Raw genomic sequence first — 15,758 nt, forward strand, 5'->3', positions numbered from 1 at the left:
GTGGCTGGGTCCCCACGAGGTCCAGGTGGAAGCCACATGGTCTGTGTGACTCTTGGGGGTCCTGATATATTGATTCCCCGGGCTGACTGCCCTCCAGGGTTGGTAGTGAGACCCTCCTCTGTGGCGCAGTGTCACCTACCGCCCCCCAGGCCATGGCAGACACCCTGTCATCCCACGCACACAGGCGCCCCCCTCCCTGGGGGCCAGGCTTTTCCAGCTGGGTCAGGTCTGGCTGTTTTCTCTTTCCCCTTTCCTGCTCCTCTTTATGAACTTGTCCTATGAGGGCTCAGGTGCCTCAGGGGTCCAGTCCTTACTGCACCCTCCACCTCCTCCTGTGGCAAAGTGTTTGCTACCTACTCCTGCACAGCAGGCCCTTGGCTGACTGGAAACTGTGAAGGCTCCTGAGCCTGGTGTACGAGCTGTGGGGTGCAAACAGACTTGGCTGCCCCCACCTGCTCTTGCCACCTTTTCGCGTGGTCCTGGCAAATGTGGACCTCTCAGAGAGGCCCTTGCACAACATGCCTGAGGCTCTTAGGGTGAAACCACAAAACCCATGGACAGCTGTTGCCTGGGGGCATCCTGAGGTGGAACCCAGACCCACTGCCTTGAGCCCATGTGTGGCTCTGAGGGTGTCAGTTCCCTTCTCCCACTGTGATTTCTCCCCTGTCGTGTGGAGAAGGTTGTGTGGCTCCTGGACTAGTGGCTGGGCATTCAGTGATTTAGTAGTTGTTACACGATTAGGGCCTAAAGGACCACCTTAAGTTTGACATGTGGCTGATGACCATCTTGAAGCCGAGTGGTGACTGAGTTGTGGTCCCCATGGCTGCATCGTGTGGAATTGTGTCAGTGACCAGTTTCTGGGTATCCTTTGGAGACTGCAGGCTGGAATGGGGGAGGATGAGGGAGGAAGGGGATGGCCGTGAAGTGGGGCTGGCTTGACATAGGATGAAGTCATCTTGAGGGGAATCACTGAGCACCCCCATGCCTTCTAGGGCTCCTTGGCCAGCCCAGGCTTCCATGCAGGTGTCCGCCTGCCCTGCCTCTCCCTGTTGTCTCCAACGTGGCCTCTCCCCTCCATCGGGCTCCCTGGGGGAGACCCAGGGGCCCTGAGATGGGTGTCCCAGCCTTGCTGCAGGGTGGACAGCTCAGGAGCCCTTCTCAGTGGGGCACCAGGACCCAAGAAATGTGGGAGGAGGTGAGCTGGGAAGGGGCACCGTTCTGACTTTCCAAATAAAGCAGGAATTTTGCTGCTTGTTATAAAAAGAATACACACTCATTTTCAGTGATTTAGGAAAGTACAGAAAAGTGTAAAGAGAAAACAAGCATGCCACTGCCCGGCACCAGTGTGGAGCCCTTCTGTATCACTGTGTGCCAGGGCTGTAGTTTTAGTGTCTGCAGATCTTAAACATGTAAACTCAAAAATAAAACCTGAGTTTTGATGACTGCATAATATTCTGCTGTGCGAGCCTAGCATGACCTGGGTATCTGACCTCCTGGCTGGAAAAGTTTACTGCTCCTAATTTTTCGCTGTTTTAAATAATCTTGAGGTGGACCATCTTGCATGTGAATCTTGTATGCATTTCTACTTTCTGCCTTATAACAGGTTTGTAGTTGTGGAATTACTGGCCTGAAGGATAAAATCCTTCTTAAAGCTCTTGGCACACACGACCATATTTGGGGAGACTGCTTCCCATGTTAATTCCTCCATGGGCAGGATGAGTGCCTGGTCCCAGTGGCCCCACCTGCATCATGACCATTATTGACACATCAACTGTGCCACCTCTGAGCTCCTCGGTGCTTTACATTGCAGGGGCTGGCATGTGAGGCGAGGTTTGCCCGTCCCCCTCCCCTCGGGAATTGACAGGGGCCACTTCCTTTTTTGAGGCTCCTCCCCTGACTTAAAAAAAAGTCAAAACAGTGTTACAGAAGTTTTGGTTTATGTTAAATCAACATTCTTGACAACACAATAGAAAAAAACCACAATGCAATCTAATTGTGGATTCATGAGAAAATTCCAGCCTTGATTCTCAAAGGCTGAGCAGAGGAGTGTGGTGGGGTGCCCAGGCCGGGCCAGGAGCCTGTGCCCTGGGGAGCTCCTCTGGCAGGGCTCTCACCATGAGGTCATACCCTGCATGCTTGGGGCTGGGATTCTAGAAAGGCCTGCTGGAAGTCGCCCTATTGGATGGCAGAGCAGGGATTACTGTGGGACGACCTCAGAAGAGCTGCTTCCTCTCTCGGTCCCCCTGGCCCTTGGTGTCACAAGGGTCTCACAACCAGAGCATCTCCAAGAGGCAGATTCAGATTTTGCACAAAGAACAGGGAACCCAGGCTTCCTTGGGAGCAGGACTTCCCAAGGGTGGCTGGCCACTTTGGCAATTCTGACGATTTTGCCACCTTTGCAAGTGTCTGAAATCTGCAGCCTCCCACCCCTCAGTTCCCTTTTTCTTGGTCATTTTCTTTGGTGTCTTATCCCCCACTCACCTCTGCCTTTGAAAATTCTGTTGTCTTTCTACTCACTGGGCTCTGGGTACCAAATTACCTTTATTATTTGTTTGGGGTTGACTTTCTGGCATGCTGGGGTTGCTGGTGCCTCAGATCAAACCAGTTCCCGGCCCCACTGGGTCGTGAGCCCCTGAAAATGCAGCTGCATCTCTCCTTGTTTCTCACCACCTGCCCCCTCAGTGTCAAGGTGAGTGCGGTGGACTGAATGAGCACATAGACAGGAACACATGGGCCCCCACACACACTTGCACACACATGTATGCACACATGTGCAACGTACATATGTATGCACACATACATGCAGTGCACATACACTCACGCGCGCACACACACACACACACACACACACACACACATTCACACACCCCATAATTTTGTTCTGGGTTTTCCACCAAAAGTAATTATACCATACACATTCTCCTATTACCTACGATTTTTCAGTTTACAATTACTGTGGATATCTTTCCATGTCAGGATGTAAAAATCTACCTCATTCTTTTTATTTTTAAATTAGTTTAGCAGTATCCTGCCCGCACAGAGCATTCTGCATTACCGTCTGCGTGTGCCGGGCAGGTGGTTTCCAGGTTCCCTTTATGCTGTGAGGCCTGGGTCCAACCTCGGTCTGTGTCCCAGCCTCTCCCTCAGCTGTCACATGGGCAGAGCCATCCCTGGGCCCCTGGGAGGTCTACAGGTTGGTGGAAACATCACTCATTCATTTGAGTCTTCTCCTAGGCACCTGGAGTCCTGGGTGCCAGCGACCTGGGTTCTCTCCAAGGGAGGGAAAGCGGGGTCAGCAGGATCCGTGTTGATGTTGGCCCTGGCAGCCTGTGCTTCTGCCTGCTGCCCACCCCCTGGGTGGGCCACGGCTTTCCATCCTGGGCACTGGGGCTGGGCAGGCTGGATTTGGCCCCTGAAGCTTCTGTCCTTTAGGAAGCCATGTGGCCTATGGGGTGCTTGGGGGACTGCTGCTCTCACCAGAGTTAAAAAGGACAAACGCCACAATTATCTGGCTGAATGCGTCTTTTCTCCAAGGTGTCAGGGCTGTCGCAGTTGGAGCTCTGTTTCAGAACTGATGTCCTGGGTGATTCTGTCCCCATCTAGCCTCGAGGTTTGTGTAGGGCTCCCCTGCCTTGGCCCCACAACACCTCTCCCAGCTGCTGGTCTTTTCCCCTGTGCCCTGAGTTACCTCCCCCACTCTCTCTCCCTGCCTCTGCCCCTCTCCCTCTTACCCTCATGCCCTCCCCCAGTCACCACAGTGTGCTCACCTGGCCAGCCCAGCCCAAGGCCTGGCTGACCCTCCCAGGCTGCAGCTGGGGCTACCTTGTGCAGTTGTGATGATCTTGGGGACACGGATGCAGCTGGGCCCGGACATGTCCAGGGCCCAGCTTGCAGGTGATGCCCCTCATCCTCCTTTTTCCCTTGGACCATTTGCAGGTAACTTCGAGCCCCTGCTTGGGCCTGGAGTGTATGGCAGGCTCTAGTGCCTGCTTCCCAGGAGAGTGATGCCCACCTTCCACCAAGAAGCTCATTGTATCCTCATAGAGCTTTCGTCTGTTGCAGTCCTACAAGGGGCAGGGGGCAGGGGACAGGTGAGGCTCTTGGGTGCCTTGCTGTAGACACAGGAGGACTAGCAGGCTGGGTGTGCTGAGCCCCCCACGTCCATCAGGGCAGTCCTTGGGTGCCCAGCTCTTGTTGTGAGCCAGCAGTGGTCTCCATGGGGTGGGTGGCCTGTCTGCCTCTCCTAGGTGAGGGGTAGCTCTAAGGTGTTCCCGGCAGAACAGAACCCACCTTCCCTGCTTCTCACTTTCTCTTTCAGTCCCGGGGCCTTCCTGCACAACATAGCAAACAGCCAGACCCATCCTGGCCCAGGTGAGACCTGAGCCCACCAGGTGGTGGTGTTCTAAAGACCCCCAGGGGTGGAGTTGGGGTGTCATGCACAGTGCACATGGTCGTGACCCCTGTGTCTCAGCTTCCACACCTGTCACAGGGGCCCCTGCCGTGGGCTTTCCAGAGCATGGTGAGGCTTCAGGGATGCGTGGGACCAGCAGGTAGTGTTTGGGGAGCCAGTCCCAGTAACTAGGCCTGAGGAACGCCAAGTGGGGTTTTGTATTTTAAGGCACATTGGTTTCCTTCCTTTTGATTGACCTGGAGCCTCCATCAGAGAAGCCCCTTGGACCTTCCAAGGTGCACCTGACTCCCGACCTCCTGAAAGGGCCCTAAGTCTGTGTCATCTGACCTCAGACATCCTGCCCACCTGCAGGGTCAGTGCCGGCACATAGAGGCCTTGCAGCAGAACCTGCTGCAGCCTCCTTGTTTGTCCCTGGGGCCCCTGGGACCTGGGCAGGCAGGGGTTCACACCGGGCCAGGGAACAGAGGCAGACCCATCAGGGGAGGTCGGCCATCCTCAGTGTTTGTGAGCTCCAGGGGCTGCCAGTGAGAAGATAGCCTGGAGCCACTGTCCAGTGTGGACGTGCAGTATGCACTGTTGACCTAAAATCGTAACACAGCCAGCTATTTTACCAGCAAAATGGGTTTATTCAGGCACCGCAAAGAATTGCAATTTGGGACATGCAATCTCTGGCAAGCCACAGGAAAGTCCAGGGAACAAAGGAGAGTAACATTCTTTTATAGAGAAGGGAGAGTTGGGAGGAGCTGTTGTAAAACAAGAGTCCATTGGAGGAAACTGGGAGTTCGAAATATAGTGGCTTTCATTGACTAAGTGTGACAGCCTTTGGTTGGCTGGGCTGTTGCCAGGCAAGGAGAAATCCTTCCTCCTTCTGGGTAGTAAAGTAGTAACATTCTTCCTGTTGGAGATACAAAGGTGTAGTCTCTTCCTCTGGGTCTATAACTGACACTGAGTGATAGGGTGTAAGAGCTCTCCCTTATGGCCTCCTGACTCCATTTTAAATGAGGGTCTGTTTATTAATTTTCACAGGACTCCAGGTGTGGACATGGGGTGTAACTTCTGGGTCCAGTCTCTGGACCTGGCCAATCCTGAGCAGTTGCAGGGCTCTGCCTTTGTCTCAGTCCGTGGCTCCTGGTGGGTATGGGTGATGGGGGCTCACTGTGTGCCCAGTTCTACAGTTGCTGGGTTTGAGCCATCTTCACCCTGGTGTGATCGCTGGTATCATGAGCCCACTTTATGGATGAGCAAACTGAGGACAGCCAGCTCGGGGCCTGCCATGCAGAGGAGACCCAAGGCACAGGACCCTTCTGTAGCCTGACTCTGGAAGACAGGGGCTTGGAGAAGACTGGTAGGGAAGGAGCAGAGGGTCAGGCCTGGTGGGCTAGCCCTGGGTAGGGGGTGGGGGTTCAGGTGAGCCAGCTCTTCCTCCTCCTGGGTGGAGAGAAGCTATCCTCTGCTGCCCCAGCCTCCAGGGAGTGCCCCATGCCTGGGGGCTGGGAAGATCTGGCTGTGTTTACTGTCCTCACTGTGCCTTTGCCAATGTGGCATGCTACCAGTTTAATGTGTTCGGTTTTGGTTAATTTGTCCGTTGAAAATGGTATGTATTGTGATTTTAGCTTGCCTTTCATGGGTGGTTAGCGAGGTTGGGTATCCTTCTCACACAGCTGTAGCATGTGCCTGTTCTGTTCCTGGCTCTGCCCTGTTCTGTTGGGAGATCCCCACAGTATATATAGTTCATGGAGGAAGAGTAGAAAAACTTTGCTATATTTGCTGTACATACTTTTCATAGCACTTTGAAGTTTGTTTTCATGATTTGGAGCACTGTTTCAATCCATCAGTGTCTTCTCCGTTTTCCTTTCCATTTTCTTTTTTGTTTGTTTGTTTGTTTAGAAAGTCACTTTGCATAATGAGAGCAAATATGCCCTCATGTTCTGATTTTGATGGCTTTGTCTTTTACATCTGACTCTTTAGATTTCTTTCACTTTATTACCATTTACGTTCTGAAGTGAAGACCGAACTTTATGTTTTCAAAAAACACTTGCCAAGGTCTTTCTGGGCTTCAGGCTCTGTTCCCAGGGCTGTCGGACTGCGGCAGCTGTGGCAGGCAGTGTCCTGCCCAGGGACCCTGGGGCGTTGGTGGCCTGCAGAGGGTCTTGTCTGCTGAGTGCTCCTCCTGGGCCAGTGGCTGAGGGTGGGGGGAGAACTGTCCCTCTGAACGGTGAGGAGACCTTTGGGTGTGGGCAGACAGCTAACCTCTCATGCCTCAGTTTCCTCATTGTACAATAGGGCTAATGATAATTATCCCGATTACCGCAAGGTTGTTGCAAAAAAAAATGAATGTAGAGTTCTTGATGCTACCAGATGCAGAGTCAGCACTCAGCCAGCCTTAGTGATTATGGGTGGGGTCACTCTCACAGGGCCACCAGGTTCTTTTCTCTTTCTTTTTTGAGATAAAATTCACATCACATAAAATTAACCATTTTAAAGCGAACAATTTGGTGGCATTTAATACATTCACAGTGTTGTGCAACCATCACCTCTGTCTAGTTCCAGAACATTTTCATACCAAAAGGAAACTCTATGTGCACTAAACAGCCACTCCCCATTCCCCTCTGCCCCCACCCTCTGGTGCTGCCAGTCGGCCTCTGTCTCTCTGCATTTACCTATTCTGGGCATGATCATGTAAATGGAATCACAATATGTGGCCTTCTGTGTCTGGTTTCCTTCACTCAGCACAATGCTTTTGAGGCTCATCCTTGTTGTAGTGTGCATCAGCACTTCATTCCTTTTTAAGGCTGAATACTACTCCATTGTATGGCGGCACTGCAGTTTGCTTAGCCATTCATCAGTTGACAGACATTTGGGTTGCTTCCATCTTTTGGCTATTGTGACTACTGCTGCTGTTAACATTTGTATACAAGGATTTGTTTGAGAAACCGTTCTTAGTTCTTTGCGGGTCTATACCTTGGAGTGGAATTGCCAGGTCATATTATAATTTTCTGTTTAACTTTTTGAGGAACCACCATACTGTTTTGCATAGAAAATGTACCATTTTATGTTCCTACCATGAATGTGTGAGGGTTCTAATTTCTCCACATCTTCACCAGCACTTGCTAGTTTCCTGTTTGTTTTTTTCTTTTTAAAATTATAGCCATCCTAGTGAGTGTATAGTGGTATCTCATGGTTTTGATTTGCATTTCAGTGGCATCCAGATGACTTAAGGATGTTGAGCTTCTCTTCATGAGCTTCTTGGCCATTTGTATTTCTTCTTTGGAGAAATGTCTGTTCAGATCCTTTGACCATTTTTAAATTGATTTGTCTTTTTGTTGTAAAGTTCTTTATGCATTCTGCATGATAGACCCTTATCAGGTAATATGATCTGCAGATATTTTCTCCCATTCTGCATAGTGCCTTTTCACTTTCTTGATACTATCCTTTAATGCAGAAAAGTTTTAAAGTTTGATGATGTCTAATTTATGTCTTTTTCCTTTTGTTTCTTGTGCTTTTGGTGTCATTTCTAGGAATCCATGCCCAAATCCAAGGTCATGAAGATTCACTCCTGTGTTTTCTTCTAAGGGTGTTATAGTTTTAGCTCTTATATTTAGATTGTTAATCCATCTTCAGTTAATTTTTTGTATATGGTGTGAGGTAGGGGTTCAACTTCACCGTTTTGATATCCAGCTGTTCCAGCACCATGATACAGCTCCCTGGGGAAGGTGACTTAAAGCCGTCCCCTTCACGGGGTCCGGAGGGGCCCTGCCTATGGCTGCAAACTGCCTATGGTGAAATGGTGGGGGTGCCCTGGCTCTGAGACACGCCCCCACCACCCCCCCCGCCTCAACCTCCCTGGGCTCTGTGGGGACAGGGCAGTAATGGCCCTCATGGAGGCAGGCCCAAAGGATGGCTGGTTCCCTCTGCCTTTCCCAGTCACATATGGTGAGGTCTTTCTTGACCCTCCCTCTCCACTTCGAGTCTCCCATCCCATCCATGTGGGCCACTGTCCCCACACACACTCTGCCCCAGCTGCCCTCATGCTACCCTGCCCTTCCTCTTGAAAAGTGAGTGGGAGGTGCTGCAGATCTTTGCAGGGGAAGCTCTTGAGGAGTCAGCTGACTGCTGGTTAATGATGTCTGTTTCTCCTTCGTTTCAGCTGTGTTGGAGTGGAAGAGGAGGAGGCCCCAGACATCGACATATACCACTGCCCAAACTGTGAGAAAACCCATGGGAAGTCCACCCGTAAGTATAGCACCATGCTGCTGCTCCTTGGATCTGACTATGGGGGCAGGGTCTCTGCTTGGCCTTGACCCCAACCCCAACTGGACCCCACCTTGCTGACGTGAACCGCCCTGTGTAGTTGCAGCCAGGGGACTCTGGTATCTAGGAACCACCTCCTGCCTCATTTATTGCCCCTCATGGCCTTGCTGGGCCCACTGTGGCCCCTCCTGGTCATCTCCTGCCTGCACATGCAGCTGGGGCCCCTCACGGCCTTTGCAAAGAGCCCACCAGCCTTCAAAGGCCTGGGCAGGGGTTGCAAAGTCCAGCATTTGCAGTGACCAGGCAACCTGAGATGGGTACATAGGCTGGGAAATGTCCAAGGGACCATCCATCCCAGCCCTGCCCAGCTCTGCCCAGCTGGCCATCTCTCTGCAGGGGTCCAGGAATGTGCATTGTTGCAGATTTGCTCTCCTTCCCTTCTCTAGCACCCCCTGCGTGGAATCTTAGGTGTTCACCTTTTTTCTCTCTCCCTTTTTTTTTGCCAGCAATGAAAAACATTTTATTTCCTGTCAGTTCTACATTATTAATAAGTAAGAGTACAGGGAGGAAAAATAATAGTTGTTTTTTTTTTTAATTGAAGTATACAGCCAAGGAATTTTGTATTTCTGAAATGCAAAAGAATTCCCTTTCTCAAACTATTTGTGCATTACAAGGACTTTATCCTCCTCCCCTTCCATCTGGCCCTCTGGGGGTGTGGGAGGCCCAGTGGGGGCTCCCCAAGGCACAGGCTCATCCAGGGTGGCCCACATCATGGCTGGGAGGCAAGTTCTAAGGCCGGGTCTGTGTGGGGGAAGTGCTGTGACCTTCTGGGGCTGGACCCCTGTAGCCCTTGTGGAGTGAGTCCTGTGGATCCAGTGGGCATAGAGGGAGGACACCAGCACAGGGTGAAAGCCCACCTCCAGCACCCCTGTTCTGTGAGTCGTGGCCAGCCAAGGGAGCCCAGGCCAGCCCCTTGGGAAGCTGAGTGAAGTGGGGTCTCACCTCTCCTTGACTTTTCTTGGGCCTCTCTTTGTGCCTGGCCTGTGCCCCATCATCACTAAGCGACCATGGGAGCTGTATTCCTTTCGGCTCTTGTGCTCTGCCCTCCAGCGCATGTGGGCATGAGGTAAATGCATGAGAAGATGAAGAAGAAAAGGCCTGGTGGCTTCTGAACTTCCTAGGCATGAAGATTCTCAAGTTCCTGACTTACCCTCATACCCCTAGAAGTTGGCAGCACTGATGCTCACAACACAACTCCCCTAAACGACCCGATCCTCCTGGTAACTGCTTTGCAGCAGATACAGGAGGATGACTGTCACCCCGTGGCTTAACCTGAATTTCTGGCACCTCATGAACCTCCAGGAAAACTCAGGGCCTAGGAGAGACAAACAGGGTGTGGACCCAGGTCCTGCATCTCGTGGCCCTGGGTGTGGGGTGGGGGGCTGATCAGGGCTGGGGCCGGGAGACAACCCCCTGCCATATAGAGCTGAGTGCCTGGGTAGGCGCTACCCTGGGAGGTGCTCAGGGAGGGTGGGGGGCAGGGCCACCTCTGTGAGCGCTGTTCTAGATCAGCAGACAGTGTGGGACTTCAGCCTGGCAGGACCTGGCAGCCCCTCCTTGGCTGTGTGTGTGTATGTGTGTCTTGCATGTGTGCACGCGTGTGTGTGTGCATATGTGATTTGTAAATTCTGTGAACCAGACTTCTTGTTGTTATTGAGGCCCGTGTGCCCATCAGGGACGAAGGCACTGGTTTTAGCATCTTCCGCCAGTGTGCACTCCTAGATTGCCCATCACCCTTTATTTTACATGTGTGTGCCCTGACCAGAGCCTGTCTGTGACACACTGGTTGGTTTTTTCTGCTTGGATTCCAGTCACACCTTCCACAGTAAGGCCCCCTCGATGACCCTGTGCCCCCTGGGGGCCACCTAAGCCCATGAGCCTGCCTCCTTTCCTTGCCCTGGCCTGGGTGAGATTTGTGACGGGCACAGTGAGGTGGGGATGGCAGGGGGAGGACCAGAACAGGATAGAGTTGGGGAATGGAGCACCGTGATGGGATGGTGGCAGAGTTCCCAGGGTGAGCTGGGCCTGAGGCCATATCCCTCTAGCTTTGCGTTTCTTACCAGATCTCAGGGTTCTCTCCCCACGCTGTTGCCACCTGTCCCTTGGACTGATTTTGGTCTGTGACCCTCACAGGTTTACGCAATTCACAGATGTAGAGTGAGACCCAGGAGTCCCTGTGGGAACTCGGCAAGGTATCCTTACTGACACGAAGGCTCACGGGAAGCGGGTGACATGGCCCTTAAAGTGGTTCTGAATCCTGGTGTTGCCTCTTGTTAGCGCTATGACTGCTTAAGAGGTAACTTACTAATTTCTTACTTTCCTCCTGCCTGAGGCGGGTGTAGCTGTCACATCTTCCTGGTGGGATGAACCACGCTTAGGACGGTGGGCCGGGCTCTGGTGCTGAATGCCTTAGGGACACCTCTTGCCCCCATAACCCGGGGGGCCCACTGAGACCCACCAGCTTCCTGCTGTCTCCTGGGCACCTTGTCAGAGGGTGCCTTGGGCCACCATAGGCAGGAGAAGGCTCAGCCTCTGGGCTTAGGAGGGTCATGGGACCTGGGGAGGGAGGGAACCCACCAGCCAGGGCTGCAGAGGGGTTCAAGGGTAGCCCCATGGAGCTCAGACCCTGCCTCACAGCTTCATCTTTGGCTGTTGTCCCAGCATACCTGCTCCAGCCACAGTATCAGGTGTATTCCAGCCTCTCCACGAGGTTCTTGGAGCTGCCCAGTCCCGAGTGAGGGCCTGGGAAGCCCAGGTGGCCCAGGACTGCCACTGGCCCCTGGTCAGCATGCACTTCTCAGGCCCAGCTCCTGGCAGGCAGTGGAGATGCTGCTTCTCTCTCCTGCTGCCCACTGCTCCCCTGCATGTCTGCTATCGCTGGGCTGCATGCCCCCTCCAAGACTTGGTTTCCCCACATGGCCTTCTGACACAGGGCACTCCATGCTCACGAGGAGCCTGGGAAGCCAGGACTAGCATTAATGATGAAGCACAGAGATACCTAGTAACTTGCCTAGGGTCACATGACTACCAGCTAGTTGGATCCCTTTGGATCTCCTGTCTGCCTGGTGCTGCCAGCAGAAGTTCCAGCTCCAGACCTCCCTTCGTAGGATCTTGACAGATTTCCATAGTATGCACTCACACCTTGGTCTTGGAGACCAAGCATGATGTAAATATCACCTGTTGTAGGAGACAGTCTCAAGGAGCTGTGACTTGATGAGACGGGGAAGGGGTGGCAGTTTGGAACAGAGGTCAGCTCAGCCACCATCCACCTAGCGCTTTCCCCTTCTTGCTTTAGGCAGGTCCTACTCAGGGGCAGTTGTCAGCTCCCTTCACCCCCACAACCACCGGGATGCAGGAGGACTGCAGCCCCCACCCTGTCCCCATCTGTGAAGGACAGGCACCCTGAGGGCCCCACCAGCTCTCCCTCACCTCCAGTCTCATCTCAGCCTGTTTCAAACCCTTCCAGGCAGCCCCCAGGGATGGTCTCCATGCCTGGCCCATCTTCACTCACCGAGTTACCTGTGGCTGCCCTGAATGGGGGCAAGGGTATCAAGGAAATAGCTTCCTTCCCTCTGGGGGCTCAAAGTCCAGTAGGGGCAAACATTAGTGTGTATGCGTGTGCGCGTTTGTGCTTGCGCGTGTGTGTGTGTGTATGTGTGTGCTAGTGTGCACGTGCCTGTCCCAGTCCAGTAGGGGCATGTGTACTTGTGTGTGGGTGCGCATGCATGTGTATGTGTGTGCACACATGTGTCACAGCCCAGTAGGGACAGGTGTGTATGCTCACTTGTAAAAAGTCCAAGGTGGGTGTGTCCAGTGCCCTTGGAGCATGTGTGACAATAGGACAGCCTGAGGGAGTGGGCAGGGGGTGGGGAGGGCAGAGGGCACAGCAGGTGACGCCTGTGAGTTGTGGTCTGTCATGGCAGCAAAGGTCCCAGCAGGGAAGGACAGGGTTGGTGCTGTTTGAGGGCAAATCTGAGGGGAGGCCAGGTGGGAGGGGTCCTGAATAGTGAGCCTTAGTGGGACCTTCTCAGGAGGTGCCTCTGACGAGTTCTCAGCAGACTGAGTGCTGAGTGACATGGGGTCCCAGGAAGGCCCCAGCTTTCGGGTGCATCGTCTGAGCTGGCAGGTCGGGAGGTGAGGTGGGGACTGTGACTTAAGGATGTGGAGGGTGGGGGCTCCTGACCATGTGACAACTTGGGGTCCTAAGAGGCAGGGGAGGCGGGGTGGGCCAGGGACAGGGAACCCCAAGTTCTTTGCCTCTGAGGGGTCTGAGTCTTGCGGCATTCACAGTGGCTGCCCTCCCGGCCGGGTCCCTGGAGGCAAGGGGAGGGGGCTGTGGGTGATGACCTGCCTCTTGTTCCCCCACAGTGAAAAAGAAGCGAACCTGGCACAAACATGGCCCGGGGCAGACTCCCGAAGTAAAGCCCGTGCAGAATGGCAGCCAGCTCTTCATCAAGGAGTTGCGGAGTCGGACCTTTCCCAGGTGAGCAGGTGGCAGCCTTTTCCTCTCCAGCCTGCCTGCTCCCTCCGAGGTCTGGATACGTATCCCACCACTAGGGCTCCAGGGCCATGGGTTTCCCTCTGGGGGAGCAGCACAGTCCCCGAAACTCCAGGTGCTCCCGGCATGGGGGCTGATCTCTCCCTTCTCAGCACCTCCGAGGACAGTTTATGGGGACCCTCTTCACAGCCCGGGAGGGAAGGGACCTACCTCCCCCACCTGGTATGGGCCTTCCCGTGGAACCTTCCTGAGAGAGAGGCTACCGTCCCCATTTTATGGACCAGGAGTGGGGGCTGGCGTCCAGCCTGAGACCATCCTCTGGAGGTGGCAGGTCCTGGTGTCAAATGGCTGTGGGCTTTCCTCTGTGTCCATGGCCTGGTGGGGTGTCCCTAGGTCTTCTCAGAGCACACCCTCCCCCTGCGCAGCCTTGTCCTATATGAGGACCGAGGGCAGAGAGCAGGATCAGGGCCACAGGAAATGGTTTCTGGTGAGGGGGGCACCGTGACTGCATGGACGTGAGGTTGTACAGACAGCTGCTCTGAAACACCCTTGTCCCTTCACAGCTGGAAGACAGTTTCTCTTTGTCTGACAAAGTCTTTACAAAGTCTTTACTTCTTCTTCACTTCTGAAGGATAATTTGATGGACACAGAATTCTAAGTTGGTGGGTTTTTTTCTTTTAACACTTTAAATGTCTCATCCCATGCTCGACTTGAGTGCATGGTTTCTGGTGAGAAATTCAGTGTAACTCTTAGCCTTGCTGCTCAGTGGATAAGGTATTTTTCCTCTCTGGCTTCTTTTTTATTTTCTTTTTTTCCACCTTTATTGAGATATAATTCATACACCATACAATCCATCCATTTAAAGAGTACAGTTCAGTGTATTCATAGCTCTGCACCACCACCAGTCAGTTTTAGAATGTTTCCATCACCTCAAAAAAACCCCTGTAGCTTTATCATCCTCATTCCTCCCCACTTCTCCCCAAAGTCCTATCACTAATCTGCTTTCTGTCACTGTAGCTTTGCCTATTCTGAACATTTCATCAAAATGAAATCATATAATATGTGGTCTTTGTGACTGGCTTATTTCACTTAGCATAATGTCTTCAAGGTTCATCCAGGGTATAGCAAGTGTCAGTGCCTCATTCCTTTTTTATGGCCGAATAATATTCCATTGTATGTATAGACCACATTTTGTTTATCCATTCGTCAGCTGATGGACATTTGGGTTATTTCTGATTTGGGGCTACTGTGAAGAATTCTACTATAAATATTCTTGTAAAATATTTTGTTTGGACATATATTTTCATTTTTTTTTAGGAGTAACTCAATATTTAATTGTTTGAGGAACTGCCAGACTGTTTTCTAAAATGGTTGTATCACTTTCCATTCCCACCAGCAGCGTCTGAAGGTTTCAATTCACCAGAACTTGTTATTATCTGACTTTTTTTTTTTTGGCTGCGTTGGGTCTTAGTTGCGACACGTGGGATCTTTGTTGAGGCATGCAGGATCTTTGTTGAGGCATGTAGGATCTTTCGTTGAGAAGCACGGGCTTCTCTCTAGTTGTGGCGTGTGGGCTTCTCTCTAGCGGGCTTTTCTCTAGTTGTGGCATGTGGGTTTTCTCTCTCTCGTTGAGGCGTGCGAGCTCAGTAGTTGTGGTGAGCCGGCTTAGTTGCCCCGCAGCATGTGGGATCTTAGCTCTCTGAGCAGGGATCAAACCCCGCGTCCCCTGAGTTGGAAGGCGGATTCTTTACTGGTGGACAACCAGGGAAGTCCCTTATCTGACTTCTTGATTCTACCTATCCTGTAGTTGTGAAGTGGTCTCTCACTGTGGTTTTAATTTGCATTTCCCTGATGACTAGTGATGTTGAGCATCTTTTCATGTTCTTGTTGGCCATTTGTCGTTTGCCCATTGAAAGTGTTTTTTTTTTTGTCTTTTTATTATTGAATTGTAAGAGTTCTTTATGTATTTTAGATACAAGTCCCTTACCAGATATATGATGTGCAAATACTTTCTCCACTTTTGTGGGTTGTCTTTTCACTTGGTGTCTTTTGAAGCACAAAAGTTTTAAATTTTGATTAAGTCTAATTTATTTATTTTTTCTGTTGTTGCTTGTGCTTTTGTTTTAGACAAAAACAAACCATTGCCAAATTCAAGGTCATGAAGATTTATGCCTATGTTTTCTTCTAAAAGTTTTATAGTTTTAGCTCTTATATTTATGTCTTTAACTCATTTTGAGTTAATTTTTGTATATGGTGTGAGGTAAAGGTCCAACTTCATTCCGTTGCATGTGGATATCCAGTTCTCCCATGCACCATTTATTGAAATGCCTATTCTTTCGCCATTGAATTATCTTGGTACCCTTGATGAAAAACAATTGACCATAGATGTTTGGGTTTATTTCTGGACCCTCAGTTCTGTTCCATTGATCCATATGTCTCATATTATGCCAGTACCACACAATCTTGATTACTGTAGCTTTGTAGTGAAGTTTGAAATTGGCAAGTGCCCTCCAACTTTCTTTTTTTTAAAGACTGTTT

The 15,758-nt window shown here is 51.6% G+C and overlaps 1 protein-coding gene across 6 annotated transcripts in view; it reads left to right on the top strand.

Annotated features, from left to right (window-relative positions):
• The window catches only part of PHF2 (PHD finger protein 2), a 94,515-nt gene that overhangs the window by 43,361 nt on the left and 35,396 nt on the right, over positions 1-15,758 (top strand). For all 6 annotated transcript variants that reach the window (XM_079926842.1, XM_079926840.1, XM_079926841.1 and 3 more), the window contains exons 2-3: positions 8,559-8,644; positions 13,091-13,205. In XM_079926842.1, coding sequence (XP_079782968.1) covers positions 8,559-8,644; positions 13,091-13,205 — 201 coding nt within the window. The remainder of the gene's footprint in view (positions 1-8,558; positions 8,645-13,090; positions 13,206-15,758) is intronic.

The sequence above is a fragment of the Stenella coeruleoalba genome (genome assembly GCF_951394435.1).
Source record: "Stenella coeruleoalba genome assembly, chromosome: 7".
Lineage (NCBI taxonomy): Eukaryota > Metazoa > Chordata > Mammalia > Artiodactyla > Delphinidae > Stenella > Stenella coeruleoalba.